Raw genomic sequence first — 19,839 nt, 5'->3', positions numbered from 1 at the left:
CAGACCTTGTAGACACCACAAACATTTTTCAGCTCTTGCCTTAAAGGTGTGGTGAGGTACAAGCCCAGCTTATTCCCCCAGCCATCCCAACTGAGGAGTCTGTAATGCAGCCCTCCTTTGGGGCTAGGAGTAACCAAGGTAAAACTCTTTGGTTTTTAAGTGCCATGGAGGGCTGTGGCCCTGGGAATCCCACAATGGGAGCAGACTGGAGCCACGTGCTTCTCTAATTGTGATCACTGGCTGATAGATAATCCCTTCATGGGCTGCTGCTCTACAACTGCTGTGCAGCAACCAATCCAATCTGAGAGCCAGAACCAGGCCCAGGGGGATAATTCCCCTCCTACTTCCCTAAAACATGTGAAATCTACTGTTTCCATAGAAACAAATCAGTTTGATGTCCACACAGCTCTTGCATCCCTCATGGGTGGGCATCAGCCCCAAGCTGCTGAGGTTTTAAGCAAGTGTCTACAGCTACAGGTCAAGAGTTTGGAGGAGAAACAAGTATCACTCCCAGCATACAAACGTGAGCATCTCATCCAAAATGTCATTTGCTTTAGTTCATCTCTGCTGTGAGAGAATTAATCAGGAATATTCCTCCCCTCCTCCATTTTGAGGGTTATCTGCCAGCTCCCTCCCTGCTATCTTCCTGCAGATGGGTTAGTCCAGAATACGTGAGGACGCAGAACACAGATGGGAAATCAAAACAGAACACTCCAGCACCTCACGTGCACTTGTGAGCCAATTTACTCTGTTGCTGCAAGTAAAAAACTGTAAAAGCATTTTCTTGTTTGGAGCTCTCCATTTTACTGTGGAGAATTATTTAGAGAGTGGTACAGCCTACAGTGCACTGCCTGATCTCAAAAAGTCACTGCCCGTTATAGCAAATGCCGCATTGACTCCAGGCTGCAGAGCTGGGGAAGCAGAGGCTGGAGAGGAGGGAAACTGCAGCACTGCTGCTGTGCAGCTTCCTCTAGTACTTTCTGAGTAATAGAAAATGAAGTCCTGGATTTTGTTTGCTGCCTTGGGATATTCACTGTAAAGAATAACACAGCACTGATTCTGCATACCAATATCAGGAACTCAAGAGAATAAGAAGCCTGGTGTATCCTGAATGGATGTGGCAGTAAGGATTACACATTTGTGGAAAATGCAGTTTTGATTTCAAGAATTACAATCCCAAGAGAAAGGAAACAAGGCTGGTTTCACTCATGTGAAAATAAAAAATAAAAAAAAAAGTTATACCAGAAATATTGCACTGCATGATGTATTCTCCATCCCAGAAACTGCAAACCAGACCTTTATGTCTGTCTTGCTTAATTCTCACCATCACAGCATAAAAGCAATTTTTCCTTTTGCTACTTCAAAAGCATATATACTCTGTGAAAGTCTCCCTGTAACTGCAGAATCTCCCTGTAACTTCCAGACAGTCCCCTAGAAGACAATACCAGGCAGCAGCAACACTCCAAAGCATCAAATTAATTCAGTCCCTATGACAGTAGTGAAGAAACTTGTTTGTTTGTTTGTTTGTTTTTAAGGCCAGAAAGGTAAACCCATGACCCAGCATCTTTGCCTCTTTTTCAAACCGCACTGATCTGTCATAACACTGCAGCAACACTGCCCTGTTTTGGCACAAACAAATCTACCAACAACCCCTGGCTCTGCTGTAACAGAAGGTTGCAGCCTTGAAAAACATGACCTGCTCAGCACCTGCAACTTGAGCTGTGAGAAAACAAAAGGACAAGCTGTACACTAAAACTCTGGGACAGGAATGGCTGATGGGAAAGCACAGCCACAATAACACCCTAGGATTAAGGGATGCTAAGACTGACAAGCAGCAGGCTGACCTTGCTATTTCCCACCACCAGTGTCTTAATCTCTGGAGCCAGGCTGCAGCTGAGTTCAGACTAAAGGCTGCCCAGCAGTAGGGGCTCTTCTGTGTTCAGAGATACCTTTATACAGTGCAGCAGTAACTAATATTCACACTACTCACTGCATGGAGGCTCTGGATAAAAAAGGGGGTTATCCTCCTTTTTGTCACTCTCTCCTTCAGAGAAGGAAATCAGGCACAATGACAAGTTCAAAGATATCAAATACTTGTGCTAAGTATAATCTTAGATTTCTTGTCAAAACTCCACCTCTGGAGTCCTGGCATTTGCTGCAAGACCCAAGAGAAGAACAAACGTAGCTGGAGGCACATTTCATCACTGCAGGATGACACTTCCTCCACTCCCAGACAGCACTGTGTGCTAGAAAAGGAGACGGGCTGCCCAGAGCCTGAACTCCTTAAAGGGTACAGACAACTGAAAGAGTTCATTGGAAAAGGCAAAGTCACTTTGATGAGCCACAGACACAAACCCAAACGGAAGCTGCATGAGGAAGGATGGTACCTCAGCAAGCCATGATGTGCTGTTAATTGCCACACACTGGTGGTGGTTTATAAAGATGAATGCAGGTATCCCAATAGCTTATCTCGGGTAGTGATAAGAGGCAGAGTGTGCTGTGGATGGGGAGATATCCTGCTTCCCTTCCAACAGGCCAGGCAGGAAGGACAGAATTCCATGGGGTAACAGAGTTATGCTGCACTCAGGCATCCTGACCAAGCTGCCCACAGTACACAGCTGTCCTGCACAGGGAATGTAAGATACCAATTTACATCTCTGCTCTGCCTGGAGAAGTATCCAGGAGCAGAGCCAGGCTCCTTGCTATGCACTGCACCTCTGCTGCTCCAGATATAATTAAGGATCAACCTGGGCTGGGAACAGAGTGCAGAGGCACTGCCTCTTAAAGTCCTTGAAGAAGATCCAGCAGACTGATTGCAAACACCTCTAGTGCAGAGCAAAGTCAGAAGCATTAAACTGTACTTAAAAAACCACACAAGACATCTCCATTTCATGCTATACCAAAACAAAGATTGGATCAATAGTCCTAGAAGAAATGAGCTTCTGACCTCCTGTCTGGTTCCAAAGTCCAGTGGAACAGCACTTCTTATGTCACAAGGCATATTTTGCTCAAATCAAATTTGGTCAGTGACCATGGGAGGTGACAAAAAGGCTGGACTTAAATTCTACAACAATAACAGCAGCAAAAGAAGATCAAAACAGTTGTTGCCTTATCAGTAGGCATTCTGATAGCAAAATAAGCAGCATAGTGACTAGGACAGATCAGAGTCTTACAGCCTTCCACTCCCTTCATTATTTTCAACAACTAAAGGGTTTAACTAAGTTTCTCTCCCTTGTATCTCCACTCCGCCAATACAGTGATTTCTAAGACATCTGCTTTTGCCTCTCCAGGTGTCCAATGTGAGTTCAACTTTTTCCAAGCAGAAGTTGGCAAAATATCAAGAGCCAATGCAGTAACTCACTCACTCTTTCACAGTAAACATTATTTAAATATCATTCCTTCAACAGTCTATACAAATTCATTCAGGAAATGGATCTCTTTCTCCAAAATGTGTTTGGGGTGCCTGGTAGTTTGCAGGCCTGAGATAACAAACACATCTTGTAAGAACAGGCATAAACAGAGTAATTCTTACGAAGGAATCAAAGTAGCACAGCCCAGAGGGAAGAAGTTTATTGCTGGGATCTCTGCTGAGAACTGCATGTTGTAGAAGAGGTGACCTGAGTTTCAGTGCTGGAGCTGCAGCATCAGCTCTGCAGTGTGACACATGTCGTGCACCAATCCCTGAGGGTATTCTGCATTTTGGAACGTACCAACCTCCTCCTTACCCGTAGCTTTAACCCCACTGCGACAGATCTCCTCTCAAGGCCACCACCATGCCCAGGCAATTCCCAGCTATTCATAGAGGAGCTTCTATTAAAAGTAAAAGCACAATCAGCTTAAGAAATAGCCAGAGATTACACAAGAGATCACAGCAGCCAGAAAGAGAGAAAACCTAACATGCATTAGAATCAAAGAGTCCCATCATGACCCAGAGCAGTACAAGCTCCAAATAAATCATAAACAAGTCAGCCAGGCTAAATATCAGCATAAAACCTGTGAGGGTTAGAGTCTGGTTGTTTATTGGTTTAATTCTGAACTAACAGGTCACCAGATATATTCCCCTGCTGACAGGGAATTGTTCCTGTGCTGGAATGCAGGTGGCAAATAGAGAGTCATTATAAGCCAGATTTTTAGAGGTTTATAACTACTGGGACGAGGAAGAGCTCTCAGGGCTAAAACAGTTTGCTAATTTGTCAGAGCCCTGAGCCAGATTCTATGCAACTTACTCTGTCTTTACACATGTAAGAGTGGCAGGAAGACAAAGAGGAGGAACTGAACAAAGGCTTCAAGGTTTTTGCCTTTAGGTACCTCTTTCCTTGTTCTAAGAAATTCAGCACCGCCTCCCCCATCCCTGGATCTCCATTCTCAATTTTAAAAACCAGGGAAACACTGTAGTTTCTGAGTACTCTCCGGGGTAAGTTAGCTGTGCTGTGAAAACATTTGCAGATGTTGAGAACTGACTGCTCAGCATCTCTGTAGATTTCTGCCTATTGATATGAGAAAGGGTCTGAATGCAGCTGAAAAACTACTCTGAAATACAGCTGCATTTTATGATCAGCTTTTATCCAGCATTACAGCAACACTGCCTGGCTTTGCAGCCAAAATCCACAACAGTATCAGTTTAACACTGGCTGTGTCCTCTCCTAGGCATCACATATACAACACTGGCCCTTCCTGCAGCAAAAGTGTTTCCCAGCCCTAAAAAGACAGTCTGAGCAGCCAGACAGGAGCCCAGCACTTCCCATGTCTGTTATGGTTGTATTAACTCTTCATCCTTCCCCAGGGCTGCAACAATGCAGCCTAAAGCCATAAGAAACAGGAAAGGGAGAGTTAAAGGAGACTGTTGAGGCAATACATTATTAAAATAGTATTTTCAGCCCCAGAGACTCCAGTTCAATTCCCATTTCCGTCACAAGTGAGGTACTGGGTTTATTCCAAACCTCATTTATTGTTCATTGCGACTGCAACACAACTATTTCAGCAGAGCTTATAGTTTTGAGACTAAGCCCTGATATTTAGGAAGGGAAGAGATGATAATGCAGATCTAAGAAGTTTTGAGATCCTTTATACTTGTCTCCAGAAGCATTTAGGGAAACAGCATCTTTTACAGAAAAAAATATACCCTCAAATCTCCACATTAGAAATTGCTGTTTTCAATATAAAGCTACACTGCCCTTCTGTTCGCTCAATTGCTGTGGCCAGGGCTCTAAGAAAAGCCACACAAGTCACAAGACTTGCAGAAAAATGGCAGAAACTGGCAAGTTTGCTTCTAGTCAGCAAAACACAGCTTGAGGAGCTTGCATAACGTCTGCTTCCAAGAAGCTCCCAAAAGCATGTTATGCTGAATTGCAAGAAGCTACTAACCAGGGACCATCTCACTTCCATTTGGTCATGGCTGGGTCTGCCAAAACTTGCCATGTCAGATGCTCTGGAGAAAACAGAGTCACTGTTAGATTTCAGACTCAGGGCTCATTATTCCTGTACTGTGTCTTGAAGTAAGCAAAGCAGTTATCTACTACAGTCAGCACCAGGCTCAGAGCTGTGACAAAGCTGAAGGTCACAAAGGAAGCAAACACCAGCAATTTAATTGTCCTGTCTGCCCATCTACATAAGATATCTTAAAACTGTGGAGCCACTTTATATTCAACTGTTACTAAAATATTCACTAATGGACTTTGAAAACAAAGTTGGACCTAAGTGCAAAGTATCAATGACTCATCTGGAATAACTGTTTAAATACCTAACATTAAATTGTGCCCTCAGCTGCTTGTCACAGTGTTTTGATGCAGTCGTGCCTGCTCATCAGTAAACACTGAAATGTTCTCAGCCCTCTTTTCTCAGCTAACCCAATATCTGTAGTAGTTAGTTCTGAGCAATACATCCAGTTTGCATTACTAAATTCATCAAGTCACCCCAAAATAGGCATGATGTGTGCTTTAGATGGATCACAGATAAATGTAAATTATGACAAATAACTTTTCTGCAGTTTTTCAGAACCAGTATCTGCTTGCAGGCTGACCACCTCCAAACCTGACCAGAACAGGCAAGTGCTGAAAGTCCCTAGGTACAAAACCCTAGGCTTACTCCTCTGTAGGGCTGTGCTATCCATCCTTGTCCTAAAAGACCACACTCAAAAATTAAAGCGCTATCAGTCCATCTAGGGCAGCCTCTCATCTCCCAGTGCTTTCTAAGAACACCCTCACCCCTCAAACCCTGCACTTGATCTATGTCAGCAGCCAAAGGTGGCTGCACCAGACCAAATCTCTGCAGAGCAGACAGACCTACGTAACCTGCAAAACATTGAGCAAACCAACCTGCATGAAGAACTAAAGTTCTTGGCACAACACTTTTAGAAAGAAGACAGGCCTTTGCAAGGGCTCAGACAAACACTGCAGTGCCATCTTTACAGTTTTCATTTACTGTTAAGAAAAACAGTTTATCACTTTATGTTTAAACTTCTCCAGTGTTCTTTCAAGTGTCCATGAATGACATACACCTACATGTCATGGAAGGCACCAAGAGCCTCTCCTTTAAGGATGGAGAAAAAGGTATAAAAATTTATTGCTAAGAATTTAGTTTCAGAGCAAAGAACAGAATTTTACCTCAAGGCTGAGCATGCCCATTTGCCTATAATAACAGACAATATTCCTTAACCATGAGATTCCACTCTCTATCAGAATGTGCAAAATGAGGTCAGAGGCCAGGAAGAGAAAATTCCAAGTAGAATGAGAAACTGTCCCACTAGTAAGCTATTTTTCACACCATGCATGACTAGACTTCTGGGTTTGGGTTGTTTTTGTTGGTTTTTTTTTTTTTTGGACCAGATTTAATTTCATCTCTCCTCCCAACTAGCAGTCCTCTGACTCATATAGTTACAGATCTGTGAGTCCAAGAAGGAAAAAAAGTACTACACACAAAGTTTCTGGGGTATTTTTTTTAGTGGCATATCAAGGAAGTAGGTTTACCCTGCATATTATCAGTAAATCTCCTCTCATGGACGCCACCTCAGAAACAATTTTACATTCACAAGCTGAACACCATATGCTTCTAGATGACTGCCTGCCATCCCTTCACTAACTCTTCTGGTTTTGCTACTCATACACTGCCTGAAACAAAAAAACTAACCATGGCTTGCATGGGTGGAGCACTCATGGGTTTGCTCTTGTCCAATAAATTCACTGCTCAAGGCATCATAATAAGTTTCACCCCAGTAGCTAGAACACAGCAAGAACTGTTTTCTTGATTAACTTATGCTAAGCTGTAAGCTGCTTCCATCTCTCTTCAAAAAGATTCATCTTAAAAAAACCTTATTCAGAATTTTTACTCACGCTTGTACAGACAGACTCAAACCTGAAGTACAAAGCAGGGACATTCGGGAATTTGCCAGATCAGGAAGGGGATTAACTTCCTGCCTTAGAATAACATTTTCAGAAGCTGCCTCAGATAGGAGGTGTTGCAGATAGACTCCCATTACTTCTGTTTAAGTCTAGCAGGGTTCTGCCTGCTCTGAGCATCTGGAAAAGTCAGGGTCAAGGACTTGGCTTGGTATTCCCAGATAGGTATTGAATGGCTTCTGAAAACAATCAGTACCCTTTAAAAACAGTAGGTCATCTTTGCTTTGCCTGGTTTTATTTAGGTTTTTTTTTGACTGTGTGATAAGCACACCAAGTTTTAAAAAACAGGAGCAGGTGACAGTAGCTTTTGGGAACTTCTGACTCCTTTCCCCACTGGTTCTGTTCCCTCTTTACAGCCTAGTATCATTGCATCCTGTTTACTGAGGAAACACATAAAAAATTCCACATGTACTTATCTCAAAGTAAAGTAAGGACTAATCAAAAAACTCGAGATATTCTAAGACTCTCAGCTTGAGGATTATCAAGCTCACAAGGAAGAATCCACACAAGGAAATGCAGCATCCCTGATCTGTCAGCTATCAGGTGATGAATTCCAGCAATGACAAGGCAACCTGCCATTTTCACACACCAGTAGGTCCAAGCACCAACTTGCACAACACTGAGCACCAGCTTTCTCACTGGAAGCAGCTGGTTTCCTTTCCCTAGGTAAATTCTGATATGATCTGAGACGTGCCATAAAGATCCCTTCTTCTAGAGAATATAAGGCTGGTGGGCAGTTACCAGAAACACAAGATTATCACTAAAGAGTTAAGCTGAAAGATACAGCTAGCAAGATCTGCAGAGAACATGCAACTGCTGCAGGAAGCAGAAAAAAAATATTAGACTTGTACTTATTTGAGCCAATCCCGATAGGATTAAAAGAAATTGACAAAAAACACAGCAGACACTGCTGCTGCATCTGCAAACACTGAGATTCACGGGTTTTTCCCTCACAGCCATCCATTTTATGTTATGTTATGTTTTAACTAAATTATGTATCTTCTTCTAGCATTCCTCCTCCCACAAATGTTTGCTCAGAGATCCACAGATTTCTCTTAAGTGAAATTATTTTATCTTGGGATCTGCTATAACACATTACCCATTTCCCACAATGCTCCATATTTTCTTCCTTCCTCAATTAATCCAAGATGAAAATAGGTATTTTCTTCAGTGGAGAACAAAGACTGGTTGCCATTTGTAGGACTTATCAGACCATAATTTATTTCTCTAAGCGGCAGAATCCTACTCCTGGCTCTTACACCATCCACTGCAACCCTGAATAAGTCAGTTCACAAGCAGTGCCTGTGTTTTTAGGCTGAAAATACACAGCAGGATTTGACTGGCTCACAGATGTGTTTATCATATAACAATTAAAGGTCCATGATCTGCAATTAATCATCTCTCTGCCAGCATACATCTTAAATCAGAACCCTCAAAAATTTAGCAGAATCACACTTAATAACCTCTTTTGTGGCCAAAGCATGTGTTGTGAATGTATCTTCTCGTTTAAATTTAAATCTGCTCCTGAAGTCCTGCAGTGAAGTCCTGCCCAGTACAATGGACATCCCCAATCCAGACATAGTATAGCCATGACTTGTACAAGATTTGAACAATCAGTCCTCAACACTCAAGCTCATAAAGCACATACTGTAGCAGAAGCCTGAGCAACTTTAAAGTACAAAGATCATCAACAAAACAGTTTTCCTGCAGGAACAGGCCAAGTATCTGGATCTCTTTATGCATCCTCTTAAGGATCCTTCACTTCTGCACAGTTGCTAATACTGCTGCTGGTCTCTGAAGGTATTTTGGTGGGGAAGATTTCCATAACAAAGCAAAGTATGTGTTATCAAAAAGGCATTTCCTCATCATATCTCAGGTGTGTGTTTATCTCTAAATGGCTCTGGATTAAGTTGCACCTCAAAGTTATACCTGAAGCCAAACTAAACCCTGCAGCTTCAGGATCTAGCTTTGCCTCACCAGTATGGGACATAGAAAGGGAGAGACACTTGCTGCCAGGCCCATGCCTGATTTTGTCACAGCAATTACTGCAGCTATGCCTAATGAGTATTTAGCCTTTCCACTGCCACAGGCATTGCAGTGCTGCATTTTCCCATTTCTCTTTTACTCATGTGGAAATTTCAGTGTGTTAGGAGAGGCAAGGTTAGCCCAACATGGTTGAGTTGGCCCACACCTGTCTCCTGATTCCTTCCAGGCAACACACAAACATCAGGGAATTCAGCATATACCATCAGAGCCTGGTGACAAACTGCTAAGTACCCCTATTTTGGGTGCACAACTTCCAAGAGAAGATGCTTGTGGGGTACCAGATTCCAGCTCAGGTCTGGGGTCAAGTAAACACTGATTCATTTCCCACAACTTTGGCATTGCTTAGGTCCCTTGATCATAAACAAGATGGTTTCATCTCCATTCAAGTCCTTCCACCCACTGTTCCCAGCCCTTAGTCACTGCCTCCTCAGCAGCCCCTGAAACCATCTGTTCTGGAGAAGTCAGAGGTGCCTTGTTTTCCCCATGAAGAGCAATGCAGCTGTCACAGCAGGGTGAGCAGCACCCTGCATTGATCAGACAACACCACAAGGCACAGACATTCTGGGAATCAGCTGAACACAGCCCAGTGCCTTCAGTGTTCCTGTTTGTAAAGCACAGATAACAGTAATACTACCAGAAATCCAAGGATTTGTGTAACAGTGCTCTGAGATCACAGGATTTAAAGAAAACATATTTGTTGTTTTCACATGGTAAAGTAGGAGTGGCATGAACATGGATGATTATACAAACAGCCTTGTGGGCTGTCTTCTACAACCTCCTCAGCCATTTGGGCTCTCAAGTCAAATTAGCACATCCCACATGCTTTGTTCTTTTTATCAGACCAATTTTGCTGGTACAGGTGCCTGCTCTTATTTATTTAGAAAAGGAGATAGCAGAGAAGTAACAACAGTTTAAACATAGAATAAATGATGCCTGAGGTCCCTTCCAATCTGAGTTATCCTACAAGCTTATAACCACACCAAGAGGAAATGCCTGGAGCTCACCCGATTAACCTTCCTTCCAATTCTGGGGCCCAGGATAAACCAGTCTGTGGACAGATGTATCACCTGTCTACCTTCTACATGGCTTCTTGTTTCTTCAGCGATTTTATCACCACCAGCCGGCATCCGAGTCACCACGCTGAGACTCCAGCAGCAAAAGCACACACAGCAGCCACACTGACATCTGGTAATATAAATACAAGCTCTGCACTGTTGGATAATCTCTTAACAGCAGAGTGTCACTGAAAACGCAATTAGCAGCAGCTAGTAAGTCATCGAATTCAGGAGGCAAAAAAATATTTGTTTGGTTAGACATGTAACTAAACACTGATTGCAGGCAGCATCACTCCTCTCTGCTTGTAGGTTTCCACTGAGGGTGGGACTCAGTGCTACTACTACTGCAGCAGCCATGGACTGAAGCCCTGCATAGTCACAACACAGGTCTGGCAGGGGGCAAGTGTGCTGTCCTGTTAGGGAAACATAACTCGACGACAATTTTAAAGGAGCTCTGCAGGTCCTGAGCAGGGAAACCAGCCCTGGTGGGGCCTCCAACCCCTCTGCTGAAGTGTCTGCATCATGCACACCAGCCAGTACCAACCACATCAGCATTTGTTCTTGCACAGATTTCCATCCACTCAGAGAGAAACTCATCAGCACTCACATTCACTGTGCAGCGAGCAGCTGCTGAGCAATAGCTGCACCACCATCCTGGTATCAAGCTGGAGCACTGACATATGTCATGTCCACACTACAGCAATAATTGTATTTGCACACAGTAGGTCTACACACAATTTCTTCTTATGACTGTTCAGACAAGAAAACAGCCCCTATCACAATCACACTGAAAAGCCTTGCTTGTTCTGGGTAGTATTTCCATAGCTCCTTATCATGGTTTCCAATACCACACAGAAAGAAAAGAGGCTATACATTACAGCAGGGCCCCAACACTATTTTAACAGGATTGGGACTTTCAGCATATACACATACATTCTGTGGTAAGAGGTCTCAAGTTACCAGCCTAAACTAGCCAGCACTCAGGGGTATCGAATGGAAAAAGACCTCTTCACACTGACATTTTCCATTTCCCCTCCAATTATTTCCTCTAAATGCTTTTCTACAGACAGCTCTCAGCTCCTACTCAGGGGACCCTTAATTATTTCATTTTCTAAAAGCCACAGCACTATAACTTGCTGCTAGAGAGACAGCTGATGGGACACGGTGAGGTCATAAGTTCTCCTGTGACAGCAGTCATCAGAAGGAGACAGAAAATAATTAAATTCATATATTTTCTGCCAAGCAGACAAAATCTCCAGTTCTAAATTGGTGCCAATGGAGATGCACCAAGGATTAGTAAATGCCCTTGTGTGGTTGGTCTAAAGAAGAAGGGCAGTGTACCCCAATGCACCGACTGTCCTTCCTTCAACAAATCCTCCTCTGGCCCAGCAGCCCTACATTATCTACGACACCACTGCAGCACTGCCTGCACAGATCCTCTAAAAAGGATTTATGAGGGTTGACTGACAGTACTTAGAAAGTATGAAAACAGCAGAGCCAACAGGTGAACCCATTTTGCTCAAAGATTTCAGAAGATCCATTTTCCCTTCTTAGAAAGCTAGAGCCCAACAAGTTTCTGACTTGGGTGCCAGGAATTTATTTTTTTTTTTCTGTGACTATGGACAAACAAATGGATCCTGGACTATGACCTGAGGTTCAGTAAAATGTGTTTCTGCAATGTCCTGCCCTTGGCATGATCCCAGCATCTCTGGGGGATACACTGCATGGACCTTTGGAAGTTAGCTAGAAAAGATGCCAAAGTCTTTAAATTTTATATTCTTATTTTTTCAAAACTCTTGGATCTATGGAAGAGAATAAAAATTTTTATTTTGACCATGCTTTCTTTGTACCAGATACAACCCCTGTGCCTTTCTCCTAGTATACCCAGCACACTCTGCACTCACTGCTCAAAGATACCCTTGCATAGGTCCAGAATTTGAGGCTACTTGCAGCTAAACAAGCACTTAATCCACACCACAGACCCTTCTGACAGTGGGAAAGCTCTATAAGCCATCCAACAGCAAACAGCTTAAAAGAAAAAGTGGGGGTGGGGGAACGAGATCCAATAGATGTTGTCACAAATGCAGTTTGCCGAAAGAGACAAACCCACGCAAGCATCTGACCAGGTATCAGCAGTCACTGCTTTTAAGGCAAGTCACCAGAAACCTGAGCGCTCGTCATAGCATAAAAAAACCCCAAACACCTGGATAACTAAAAACCGTATATAACTTAATACAATTAATTAACAAGGCCAGGAAAAAAGGTGAGGAACACCCCCCCCCAAGGTGTTGTGTGTCTGTACTGGAGCAGATATCCAAGCAGCGCGGTCTGCAATTTACTCAAGTTGCAGATGATGAATGCGAAGGTCACATGAAGGGAAGGCATCAGTATATTGCCTGTCACAAAATGGTAGAACCCGGGGATTTGAGCACATAGGAGAGCTATAACCCCGTCCTTCCTATAGTCTCCCCGTAGCTCCTGACATGGCATCCGCTATGGAGGACAGCGAGCCTGGGCTGGGGGAGGGGGACGGAGCAGATTAAACTTAAACACCCTCCGCATCACTCCCCCCCCCCCCCCCCCGCAGCGGCAACATCCATCTCGGAGCCCCGCACCGAGCAGGGGATGGATGGGGCCGGCCCCCACAGCCACTTCAGCCCCCTCCGTTATGTAACAGCCAGGACAAGGGGGGCTCTCACCGGCCGCCAAGGTGCGGCAGCGGCGGGGACCCCGCTGCGGAATGTCCCCGCGCGGGGAGCCCTCCCTTCCTCCCTGCCTCCCTCCCGCGCCTCCCCGTACCCCTGCACCGCAGCGCCCGGGAGTCCTGCAGCGCTGCCCGCGCACCGCACACGCGCCGAGCCGAGGAGCGGCGAGCGGAGCGCCGTGCCCGCTCCACGCTCAGAATGCCCGCACCGCGCTGTGCCCGCACCGCACTGCCGTGCGGAGCCTCTGCCCGCGCTGTCCCTGCGCCCGTCCCCACACCGCGCTGCCCGAGCAGCGGCTCTGCCCGCGCTGCACCCGCACCGCGCTGCCCGCGGACCCCACGCCGCTGCCCCCACACCGCGCTGGCCATGCGGCAGCTCTACCCGGCCCCCGGGGACACCGCCCGCTCACCTCCCAACGAAATTCTCCAACACGGAGCTCTTGCCGGCGCTCTGCCCCCCCACCACGGCGATCTGCGGCAGGTCGAGGTTGGCGTTCTGCCCGATGGCGGCGAAGGCGTCCTGCAGCCGGTTGACCAGCGGGATGAGATCCTCCATCCCGCGGTTCCCCATGGTTGCGGCGCGGGTTCTCGCACAGGCGAGCTCGCACTAACCCTTCTCGCAGCCCTCCCCGGCTCTGGGGCCGGTGGGCAGCGGCTCCAGCCCGCGCCCCTCGCCCCGCTCGACGCCGCCCGGGCTCCGCTCGCCTCAGCCCGCCCGCCGCGCCTGTGGAGCGCCCCGTGCTGCCGCCAGGGGGCGTTAGCGATACCGGGCGCCGCGCTGCATCCTGGGAGATGTAGTCCTGCGGCTGTAAGGGGCCGAGGGGGCCGGGATCGGGATGGCACAGCACTGGTGTCTGTGCTCAGAGACCTGGGAACGGGGCTCGCTCCCCAAAACCAGACCAGTTCAGGTGGCCTGGGGCTGTGTGGGGTCGTGTCTGTGTGTGGCGGGTTGACACACCTGTGTGGCCCAGCCGGTATGGGTGCGCAGCCCGGTAAGCCCGCCCCGCAGTCAGTCACGGTGTACCTGACTGTGAGCCCGTAGTGTCAGCACGGTGCCACCATCCCTGTGACATTCACGGGTGCCACCATCCCTGTGGCACTCACTGCCTCCAGTTTGCAGCGCTGCCAGAGAACAGGTAAGATTTAGTCGAAGGACCCACGTGTCCAGGTTACTACACCTGCACTGTTTGACCCTCACAGCCACACCGTTCAGTCAGTGCACCATGGTTTGGTCACAGTACTTGGGAAAGGGCTGGCACCTGGGGAGGAGGGCTTTGTGTGAAATCACCAGAATACAAGAAACACTTGAGATGGTTCAACTGGAGGTTTGCAAAAATGCTACCACTCTCTGAATCTGGTCTAGCAGGAGGTGTCCCTGCCCATGGCAGAGGCTAAAATAAGATGTTTTTTAAAGTCCCTTCCAACCCATTCTATGATTCTGCTGCTTCATTCAAACACAGATGAAAAATGCATCACTTTCTGTTTAGCTATAAAACAGTGGATGTGTTGCTAGGCTTGTTTTAGAGAAACACAAACAGGTGCTTCATTTTATGCACCCAGATTTTGTTTTTAAAATTACTTGTCTGCAATAAAGAGGGAACAGCTTGGTTTTAGGTTTTGAAAAGGGATAGGTCTTTAATAAGAATATAACATGAGGCCATATTTGATTTAAAAGTATAGCAATGAAAACAAGTGTTCAAAAAAGCATCTGATGGCTAGCAATGACTCAGAAGGATGGAGAATGTTGCATTTCAAACACCTCTCAGTTCGTGCTACCCAAGACTCCTATTCACAGCTCAGAGAGAGATGGGGGTGGAGGGGGAAACTAAATACAAAAAACTGCAACAGATTTTGAGCTGTTTTGTTTTAAACAACAGCTTTTTAGTTATAATAATTAAAATGAATATTTCACAGATATCCATCAAATTTAATCCATGCAAAAATACCTACTTGGACATACAGAGAAACTGAGGCAACCATGGTGAGGGATGAATTTGCCTCATGCTCTAACACATCACCAGTGTGCAGGTAAGAACACTGAAGGAAGGGAAGGGAGCTGCTCCATCTGTACGGGTAACACCATTGTAGGGCATACGTGGGCAGTTTTGGGGGCTGTCAATGCTATTTTTTCCTCTCAGCAAGTTACCCAGTAAATCTCAAGAAATAAGCTTAAGAAATTCAATATAGGCTGTGGACAAAAGCCTTTGAGCATCCCTGCAGCCATTCTGATAATTTATGTTGAAGGATTCTGGAAAAAAAACCTCTGTAGATAGCTGCTCCTTGTAAGAGGTCACAAAAAGAACAGTGAAGAGTATCAAAGGCTCAAATAATGATGTCACCTTCCTCCCTCGATCAGAGCTGAAGCACAGAGAACTTTAGACCATGAGGATCTTTGAAACTTTATTTGAGGAACTATGAGAAGAAAACTATTCTTTACCCAGAGCTTGCTGTGACTTGAAGTTCACCAATTGCAATTCAGAGAAAGATTGCCCATAACTTCCATCACCTCACACAATTTACCAGCTGCACTAAAAACTCTCAATGCCCCTAACCAGCCTCACCTGGGGCTTCCCCCCACATTTATGGACCTGGGAGCTTTAATTAAGCTCCGTTCAGGACCATTAGTCCTTGCTGAATTATGGAGATGTGATTGTCTCTGGTTCAGTTGGAGCCTATGAAGTCTTTGGGTCGCTGTTTCACTCATAGGTTAACTCTTTAGCTTTGCCCCCATGTACTCTAAGTAGGTATTTTGTTCTGGGTGAGTCAGCTCTAGAAACAGTTATTCAGGTTATACCATTCTTTTGGAAAAGCTAAAATGAAACTAATCCATTTACTTTGAGAAATATTTATGAAAGACTATTGAAAATACAGTATGTCAACAGCTGATGCTGAAGACTCAGGGCAAAACTAGGGTTTATGTTGCCAGTTAAGGACCTCATAGAGTACAAAGGCTTGTGCTTGACTTCTTTGCAGGTGTTCTTTCCTATGTTATCTAGTTCTATTTTCCTGTGAAATTCATACTTAGTTCTTAGGAAACATGGTCCTTTGGGGGATATATGGAGGGTTTTGGCCTAACCGAAGTCTGAAAGGGCAAACTGTACAGGAGGGATGCGTGGAGCTAATAAGGTGCTGTCCAGAAAGGAATAAAGGAATGATGGAAGCGGTAAAACATGAAGAAATATCGGTAAACCTTACATGGATCAATATTAGTATCAAACTGAGAGATGCATGGAATCTGCTCCAGCTTCTTTGTCTTGCAGAGATATTTGTAAACAAATGAGCTCCAGTGCCTGCCTGCAGCATCACCCTGAGCCACTCATTTACAGCATGAAGTCTGAAGGCTTCTGCAGCAACTGCAGCGCCCAGCCCAGAGAGACTGAACTCCAGCATTCTTGGATTTTCTGCAGCTTTACAAACCTGCTCCGCCCGTTGATGAAAAAGTGAACTGCAGGCACTCGGAATTACTCCTAGAGCCTTCCATTTTCTCTCCTGCCACAAACTGAGTTGCAAGGATGTTCTCAGCAAATGTACCTTTTGATTCTGTAATACCTCCTACCTGTGACTTAGGCAATAGCATGTAGCAGACAGAGCAGGAAAAACAAAAGGGATTTTATGAACTGCAATGAATAGGAAAAAATCAATTTCTTTCTATCTTAGTAGAAAAACTGAATATGTGAGCAAAGAAAAACAAGGGGGATGAAAGATTTCCTCCTCCCCCCTCCCTGTTGCTATAAATATTTCTGAATGTACTTTAACATGAATCCCTAAAGATGCATGTGGCCAAGCATATGTGTGTTTCTATGTATGGCTATCAACATAACGACAGTTGTGTATGCTGATTTTGTCACCTCATGCAAATAGGACTCCCAGTTTAGTTAGCATAATTAGAAATAGACGTTTGAGAGCTGGATTCTGTCCTTCATTCCTTGCCCTTGAAAAAATAACACATCTAGTCCTCAGAGAAAAAAAGAGGCAAAAATGTGGAATGCAATTAGCTTATGAGTCTCTAAGTTACTTGCAAAGTGTTTCTGCTGACTCTAGGTAGTGTGAATGTTTAAATATTTCACTGTGGGTCTTGAAGTGGACAATTCTGGCCTTTTGGGTTCCTAAAAATGGTTATAACACAGATGAGAATTTAAATCGAATGTTTAAAAACAGAGGTTAAAAGTTCCAAAAATAAACAGGCCTAGGATTGTCATTGTCCATACTAACAGTACATTATACAGCTGATCAATAGTTAAAAATATTAACTAAAATTAGCCGCTTAAATTTCCCTAACTACCTAAAGCTGCCATTACAGATAGAAAATGCTTAAATATCTATTTTGTAGGTACTTAAGTACTACTATAGTAGTGGCAGTACCATAGTAACATCATTGATCTCTTGTGGTATCAGTTGCTCAGAGAAAAAAGTTGATTTCTAATGCTCCTATTAATTGCAAAAGCTATTTCAAAGAAAAGCAGCCTTTAATATTTTAGTTTTCAAATATATAGCTTTTCTTTGTAGAATAATGTAATGAAATCTTCATCTTCTGTACTTAAACTGAATTGGTTTGCAAATCCCCCAAAAGGAGGTAAATGAAGGTTAATCTACTGTATAAGATACTAGGACAGTATTATTGTTAGTGTGACTCCCCAGAAGCCACAGTATACATGAGGGAAGAAATAAGCTTAATGTTATACTCCATTACAAATGGGATCTGCAATGGATGTGAGTTTAAATTAATATTTTAAGAGCCTCAAAGCTGAGTACTCTGTGCTTTCTGCATCCAGTGAGATGTCACAAAATAGCTCCTGGTATATATTTTACTTTATGAGACTGAAAATCACTAATAGGGTTTGATTGACCATGTGGTAAAATGGATATAAAACTGTATCTTTACCTCCTGTGGGCCTGTTCTGCCCAACAAGAAATATCAGGAATAGGTTTCTACAACTATATTACAAAGAATGAGGGAAAACATCCATTAATGCACAGACAATTTTGGCTTGAAACATTGTGTGAATCCAGCCACCCTCCAGATAAAACAGACGTGGAAAACAGTGTAATTCCAGTAACTAATATCAGCTGTTAAGGGCATGTCTGGTGAAACTTGACCCATTATTTCCATGGACAGGCCCCCAAACCAGGAGATGAAAGTACTTTAAAGCTCCATATGCTTCTTCTCCAAGAAGTTTGTGAGGTTTAAATACATTATGGTGAGAACTAGTTATATCCTGGTGAAATGGATGAGTAATAACACCATCCCTGCAGATTGCAGAGGAAATTGTGGGCACCGCAGTATGTTGGTGCTGTCATAGGCACTGAGAAAACTTGGGTTTTCAAAAGCAGTGTGGCTTCACTGAGGATTGCATACCAAGTCTTTTTCAAAGCCAAAATTAAAACATAAAACTGCACAGTGCAGTCATATGCTGGAAATTAGAAATCTCTGGTTATCTGAATGCCTGATCCAGTCCCTGGAAAAAAATCATATAGCCCAGCAAACACTTGGCTGTATAATACAACCCAGCTCCTGAATAAAAAGCATTCATATGCTCTGTCCTCTTATCTGCTAACAAATTTCATAACCCTGATCTAATCATACAGAGGTGAAGTGCAGGTTGCCATGTAGTCATGATCCAACAACTCTGCTGACTGTAGTCTCTGCATTGCAGGATACTTTCTGGGTCATTCTCTTACCTTGAACTTCTAAATCTTGCTCTATTTCATTCACTCCATTGCCAATGAGGCACTCCCAAGCCTAGGGGGTACATGGGTTGTTTTTGAGTGATAATGCTGTAGTCTGCATTGTGACTCTTTTAAAGGTTCTGTGTATTCTCCCATTATGAGCTGTATTTGCCACTGCACACTGAGTAATGAGTTGCTTAATTATTGAAAGGGACACGTTCCTTGCAGTAAAAAACAGTGTCAGTGGATGGGTCAAAGTCTGCGTGCCAATGATCACTGGGCACTGACAGCACCTTGTGGCTGTCAGCCTGACACATTCTTTAGTTGCTTGTAGTGAAAGGATCCTAACCAAATTTTCTGCAATTCTGTTATATATCTATATGACTTTCAAACTAAATGGTGTGATTACCTGAATCTAGAGCTTTCTCTTCTGTATTTAATTAAACCTTCTCTGGTAAGTGTAATGTTCACCTTTATGGATATAAAGGTGTGTCTGAAATCAGTCTTTGGGTGGTAGGCTGATGGAGCAGCACGTCTTTGGTTCTTCTAGCCCTAGTCCTGTCTTGTGCAGGCACAGGACTAAATCCATGTCCACATTTGTGGTCAAGGCAATAGACCTGTGGACTGTTCATAAATTCAAAAATGTTGTTTATTTAATGGCTTGTATGTAGGACCTCAGAGAGAAAAGCCCAGTCTATGAGGAGAGCCTCCAGACTAAGAACATAAAATCAAACAGTGAAGAAACTTAGTTGCTTGCGTGTTTCATTAGTATGGTGGTTTGTAGATTTCCAGATAAAACATACAAAGAATACTTATGAGACCTTTAGTTGTAGAATTAAGGACAGAGGACATAAATTTCAGAATTACATTTATCTATACAACCTGAATTCTGCCTTTCCTAGGTCTAGCTAATTTATATACTGGAATAGGAGGATTAACCCTTACTGGTGCAAACCAGCCAGGCCAGTGGCTG

At 44.2% G+C, this 19,839-nt stretch overlaps 1 protein-coding gene across 3 annotated transcripts in view; it reads right to left on the bottom strand.

Annotated features, from left to right (window-relative positions):
* Positions 1-13,921, bottom strand: part of DNM1 (dynamin 1) — a 69,859-nt gene extending 55,938 nt beyond the window's left edge. For all 3 annotated transcript variants that reach the window (XM_056505257.1, XM_056505258.1, XM_056505259.1), the window contains exon 1: positions 13,610-13,921. In XM_056505257.1, coding sequence (XP_056361232.1) covers positions 13,610-13,770 — 161 coding nt within the window. In that variant the 5' untranslated portion in view covers positions 13,771-13,921. The remainder of the gene's footprint in view (positions 1-13,609) is intronic.
* Positions 13,922-19,839: the final 5,918 nt, after the last annotated feature.

The sequence above is a fragment of the Oenanthe melanoleuca genome, chromosome 17 (assembly GCF_029582105.1).
Source record: "Oenanthe melanoleuca isolate GR-GAL-2019-014 chromosome 17, OMel1.0, whole genome shotgun sequence".
Taxonomy (NCBI): Eukaryota; Metazoa; Chordata; class Aves; order Passeriformes; family Muscicapidae; genus Oenanthe; species Oenanthe melanoleuca.
Note: the sequence above shows the minus strand (reverse complement) of the source record. Positions and strands in the feature narration are given on the sequence as shown.